General features: G+C 40.2%; 2 protein-coding genes across 8 annotated transcripts; both read right to left on the reverse strand.

Annotated features, from left to right (window-relative positions):
* Positions 1-48: 48 nt before the first annotated feature.
* LOC116024614 (uncharacterized protein YtfP-like) lies at positions 49-2,024 on the reverse strand. Of its 7 annotated transcripts, none has more exons than XM_031265553.1 (10): positions 1,906-2,024; positions 1,704-1,764; positions 1,534-1,633; positions 1,373-1,455; positions 1,116-1,193; positions 928-1,026; positions 796-846; positions 590-646; positions 472-513; positions 51-398 (listed from the first exon to the last, which is right to left on the reverse strand). In XM_031265553.1, the coding sequence occupies exons 3-10, from the start codon at positions 1,622-1,624 to the stop codon at positions 387-389; spliced, it is 513 nt and encodes a 170-aa protein (XP_031121413.1). In that variant the 5' UTR covers positions 1,625-1,633; positions 1,704-1,764; positions 1,906-2,024; the 3' UTR covers positions 51-386. The 7 variants fall into 7 exon arrangements, with proteins under 7 accessions (XP_031121411.1, XP_031121413.1, XP_031121412.1 ...); XM_031265552.1 differs by having other exon boundaries at positions 51-410; XM_031265557.1 differs by lacking the exon at positions 472-513 and having other exon boundaries at positions 51-410.
* LOC116024318 (F-box protein PP2-A15-like) lies at positions 1,802-4,285 on the reverse strand. The gene is made up of 3 exons (XM_031265213.1): positions 3,973-4,285; positions 2,678-2,925; positions 1,802-2,024 (listed from the first exon to the last, which is right to left on the reverse strand). The coding sequence occupies exons 1-3, from the start codon at positions 4,283-4,285 to the stop codon at positions 1,887-1,889; spliced, it is 699 nt and encodes a 232-aa protein (XP_031121073.1). The 3' UTR covers positions 1,802-1,886.
* Positions 4,286-6,000: the final 1,715 nt, after the last annotated feature.

The raw sequence follows: 6,000 nt of genomic DNA on the forward strand, positions 1-6,000 counted from the left end.
ATCATTAAATCTAAATAAAGGAAAAGAAAAAACATAAATACAACAATAAAAGCTCATAAGAGTACTATGATACTTCAAAAAGGCTCAACTAAACCAGTTGGGTTGTGTTCCCTTTCAAAGAAAAGGTTGAGTTTTATCAACTCTCAAACATCTTGGAACTTCAATTTCCACCTGAACACAAGCCTAGAGTCTTTACACACAATAATATGTTTATGCAGTCAACTGATATCATGATAAATAGAGTAATTTGGATAAGCTTGATATTCATTGCCCTTACACAACCATCATGACTTCAAACAGGGTACAACTTACTTGAGCAGCACTTTGTAATTGATTCTTTCTCACGATTCCACAACTTAAAGTTGCCAGCCTCACAGCCAACAAATTCAATTTATTAACTGCATAAATATCTGTCAATGGTGGGAGATCAGTATATTATTCTACCTAGTTGCCAGAACACACTCCCATTACCTGAAAATTAAACCCTCCAGTTATACCATCAACATTTAGTACCTACAGAAATCATCAGGTATCAAAACATAAGATCATACATAGCAAAAGAAAGCAATTCATAAGCAGGATAGTGAACCTCTCCAGCAAAATATAGACATGGATGGATCCTGCTCTGCATTGTATTCAAGTAAATCTGCTTGAAAGGCATAAGGTAGAAAAGTTGAACTCAGTAATCAAAATGCATATCAGCTCACAAGGTTTCAAGAGAGCAATTGATATAAATGATATATAGATTATATGATGCATCCCCATTGAAGTAGTGGCAAAAGAAAAAGAGAGCACCTCCGACAATGGAACTCCTCCAGCGGTGGCAAATTCATCCTTAAATTGTCCCTTCAAGTATTATGAAAACACAAATATTCTCTGTTACCAACCCACTGAATACGTAAAAGCAAGAAAACTAGAACGACTTACCTTTCCCTTCACAGTAAAGGAACAATGCTTTAAAGTAAACACAATGGACATCAACAAATTGTTGGAAATGGAAGACCACAAGATATCTCCATCTAGTCCCTGCAAAGAAATAGTGGACACGTACAATCAAGAAGATATTGATGCATAGAACATAAACAGTGATTCTGCAACTGGATTCATCATTCAACCTCACGGTCTAATATATACTTCCAAAATCTCTTGACAAGGCCAAGCTCCATTGGACAAGAGTTGAGCAACTTTTGTCTCTGCATGGGAAGAAAAGAGATGTAAAGTTAAAAGGTTATTAAAAGAAATAAAGAATCAAATAAAACATAGATTTGATTGTGAAATATGAAGTTAAAAATAGTTTCCAAATCTCCTTCAGGTAAACAGAATGAGGAACAAGAAACTTCATGGAGTTGAAATGGTTTGAAAACAGAAGTACCGCAAACTGAATCTTGTGCTTAATGAGTACAGACTTCAAATCATCAATATGATGATCAGGAGCAAAATCCACCAACAGTGTTCCTGCATTCATGTATGACTAGATAGAATAAAGGGGACAATTATACTGGAAATAAATAAAACTCAAAACTTATATTGTACCCTTATAATCTGAACTTGCGAGATAACGTGCTCCCCAAGCAGATAGCCGAAGAATCACTGGTCCACTAAGTCCCCAATGTGTCACTAACATGGGACCAACCTAACAACTAAAGGTTATGGTTCTGTACACAAAAAGTTAATTCAATGTACAATTTGTCAGAAAAGCATGCCTGTGTAAGCTGTCAGAAATGCATATCACCACCTGATCACAGCCAACATCAAACTTATCATCTACACATAAAGACACAAACTATTACCATCAAATATTAATGAGCTCTCTGCAGCAATTCAGAATCATATTTCCAACCAACTTGATTATTCCCAATCATTTTACCACATCAGAACAAAGTAGATTAAGCCCAAGTGTCTAACCTAGATTCTTCTGTAGGAAGCCAGTTCCAATATCTCCTATCTTCAATCCTTGTTATGGTCATTGCTTTTGCAGAGATTGACATGCAAATCCTTCCAGTAACCCTATCCAGCCATACTACCTGTGGGTTCAACACATTGAAAAGAATACATCGGGTGAGATCACGAATCACTCTGGACCTCTAAGTTTTAGTTCTGAAGTTAGAGAGCAAGATTCCATTACTAATAAGCAATTTAAATCTTAACTTTGCAACAATCATGGTCTCAAGTTTCTGTATAGAAACTTCCCCAACCTTGAAGGTTCAGGTATGGCGCATAGAAGAAATATAAATTTTGGGTATGCAGATAGCTACATAAAGATAATCATCTTCAGATATACCGCCGCCACAACCAAAAGATATCTCTAGTACTAGCATTTCAATATATATATATATATATATATATATATATATATATCAAAGCTTTGCAATCTAGGCCATGCACCAAGGTATAACCTCAGAGTAGAATTGAACAAACTTCAGAGAAAACAACAGTACTTGAACACTTATCTGAATAGTATATCCCAAAAAAGATATTTTAAAAAAATCACTCAAGATTTTCACAATATTTCAACTGCCTAACCAAATCCCTAATTAGTCTTCTTGCTTCAAAGGAATCTAGCATCGAAATTGGAAGTTTTGTAAATAAGAACTCCCAATCTTTGATTAAAGGCATAAAAGTCCGTAAAATGACAGTGGAGAAACTAAAGCAAAGAGCTAAAGAAGAAATTACATGCCTTATTGGCGTCATCGAAGGGGACAGAGCGAGAGAGGAGCGCAAAGATGTCTTTCTTGCACAGCCCTTGGTATCTATCTTCAGGCAAAAGGTCGAGCAACTGTTGGTAGTTAGCGGGCAGCTTGGCTTCCCAGACGGCGTCAGATGAGGCGGCGCCGCGGAAGGCGCGGTTGAGCCGAGCCAAAATGCAGATCTCCGGTGGGGTCAGGTGCAGGAAAACACAGGCAACGCAGCTCTCGGGTATGTCCCCTTAAATTTAAGCGACGGAGAGGGAGGCTGCTTCGCGACGGGACTGCTTCGCACCGGGACGGCGGTGCTTGCAGTGGCGGCGGCGATGGATTGGGCGACGGCAGTGGGCGACGGGATGTTGGTCTGAAATTTTGGGGGGCGACGGCGCTTTGTTCAATTTTTGGTTGTTGGTCTGAAATTAAATTTGGGGATGATGGCTTTATTACAAACCCTACAACGTCGGTTATTACTAATAACCGACGTTGTAGGTCCATTATATATAATACGGCGCAATACGACGTCGGCTAAAGTCCTAGCCGACGTCGTATTGCGTGGGGGCTAAGTGAATTTGGTGATATGACGTCGGCTAATGTTCTAGCCGACGTCGTATCAAAGGTCGACGGTGGGCGTTTGCGATACGACGTCGGCTAAATACTTAGCCGACGTCGTATCCCGTAGTAGTTTTAGATGTATACCTTTAACGTCGGTTATTACCACATAACTGACGTTAAAGGTTTTTTTAATTTTTAATTATTTAAATAACATATAACATCGGCTAATTATTTAGCCGACGTTGTATGTGATTTCTGTAGTAGTGTCCCTTGAAACTCATAAGTTTGGTCACAAGAAATTCGAAGCCAACAACCTGTGTTAAGTTCTTTGATGAGTGGTCAACAACCTTCTGAACAAACTGACAAAGGAAGTTGAAATCCACCATAGACTAGTCGACAAGGTAATTGCTGAGCAGGGCACTCAACATGGTGAATTTTTCCTCTGAAACGTCGTTAGTGCATGCGACCTTGTTCTCAACTATTCTGCTGAGAATGTCCACAGCTCGTTCAAACTTGGGCTTGAGCACAGGGCCGATTTTTTGATTTGCGGTCCCTGTGCTAGTAATTAAGTGAGGCCCTATCAAAGTATAAATAAACTGCGAATTGAAGAAAAATTGCAAAGAAAAAAATGCAAAAAACCTAATTTTGGACCAATATAATCAGAAATACATATAATAACTATTAGGCCCGGACTGGGCTATGGCCCCCAAAATTTTGGGACCCTGTGCGGTAGCACATCTTGCACGTCCTAAAATCTGATCTTGCTTGAGCATGTTCTTCTTGAAAGAAAACTTCAAGACCTCTAGTGCTTGTTCACCTTTCACTTCATTCCATAACTGCTCCTTGTTGTAGGCGTGGCCGGAACAGTTAGGTGCCTCCCCCTCTCTAACTGGGAAGTTAAAGAGTGCACAAATATCCCCATGGACAATCACAAACTCAGTTCCATTTACAATGTAACGAATTTCACTAGCCTTCTTCTTCAATCTGGCATTGATATAGAATTCGACGACGTCCAAGTTGTGGAGTACAGTTTTGTAGTCATGGCACATATATTTTGTGAGTCCAGTGTTGGAGGATATCATGCATAATGAAGAAAATGAGAAAATGACACCAAAGTAATTTCATAGAATATAGCTCATTAGCCCGTCACTTCCCACTTCCCACTTGCTTATATACACAGTACTTCTTCATTTGTAATCACATTCATTCATTCTGAACTCCATTCTGTAAATCTTCTTCTTCATCAATACAACATTGCTTTTCTTGTTACCACTACTGTGCACAATTCCAATATGGTATCAGAGCTCGCCGGTGAGGGAGCCATGCCGCCGCAGCTCCCGGCACCGGCGAGTCGAAGCCTGGAGACCGCAGAGCTACGCTTTCGTCTCCGAAAACAGATCCGCAGAGGATCTCTACTCCGCAGAGGAGTAAATGTGACGAAAACGATTGCGTTGTTCAGTCCGTCGTTTAATCGAAGCAGATCCGTGAAGTTTTTGAGCAAAGTGCTCAACAATCCTCTGTTTGAAGTTTTCTACCGGAGCAGATCCGTAAAGAGCTCGAGCAGAGTGCTCGATTCTCCATCAGTAGCCATCATAGTTCATGGAGCAGATCCATGGAACGAATGAGTACAGTGCTCGTTAATTAGCCTAGCGTCCTTAATTCACTCAGCTGTCTCCTCTTACTCTGCAATGGCGAGAGCGTGCGTCCAGAGGTCGCCGTCAATTCCTATTCAGAGTTCGAGCAAAGTGCTCGTTAATGCTCTCTTTATAGCTTCTAATTACAGTTCGTGGAGCAGATCCGCGAAGTGTTCGAGCAAAGTGCTCGTTAATCGTACATCACGGAGCAGATTCGTGAGAGTTTTGAGCAAATTGCTCATCAGTTCCCTGTTTACAATTTTCAATCGGAGCAGATCCGAATTGATTTCGTACAGAGTGTTCGTTGAGTTCAAGGTGGTGAATAAAGTCCGCAACTGTCGCAGTAGTTTCCGGAGCAGATCTGTGGAGAGAACGAGCACAGCGCTCGTTAACCAGCTAAGCTTTGTCTTCATCTCGATATCGCTTTCATTAAATATGATGTATTATGAGAGGTTCATTCAAGTTCACAGAGAAAAAGATGCGGATATTACAGTTGCTGAAATGCCGATGGATGAGAAACAAGTCATTGCCTTTGGTCTCATGAAGATTTGCGAAGGAAGGAATATTGAACTTGCAAAGAAACCAAAAGGAGAGCAGATGAAAGCTATGAAGGTTGATACCACTATTTTAGGTCTTGATGATGAAGCTCAAAAGAGTTTGCACGATGCCTTTTATGTTGTTAGATGGAATAAGAGGTTCTTGATTGCTGGTGGTGAAAGGTTGCCTCAGGATTCTCCTCAGCTTTACTGGCTCTGGATAACATTTTTGGCAGTTGATGTATTTTTTGTTGTTATTCGTGTTGTTGTGGCATGCATCATTGGAATTGCTGTTTGCTGTTATCTTCCATGTATAATTGCAATCCTATATGCAGTAGCAGATCAGGAAGGAGCAACTGGAAGAATACAGGCAAACATGTCTCCTGAAGTGCCACTTAATGAAAATCTTGCAGACTTTCTTTCTCAAGCTGCTTCCTTAATGCCGGCCTTTATGGACAGTGCTGTTGATACATTTCCAGTTGGGCATTTAGTATCAAAATATGTTGACAGAGTTCTTACCATAGATAAAGAGAATGCCCAACACAAAATTGCTTCTAGGCTTCTCTGTTCTAACAACTCAGCAGATGAGTGTGT

This window comes from Ipomoea triloba, chromosome 7 (assembly GCF_003576645.1).
Source record: "Ipomoea triloba cultivar NCNSP0323 chromosome 7, ASM357664v1".
NCBI classification, from domain to species: domain Eukaryota; kingdom Viridiplantae; phylum Streptophyta; class Magnoliopsida; order Solanales; family Convolvulaceae; genus Ipomoea; species Ipomoea triloba.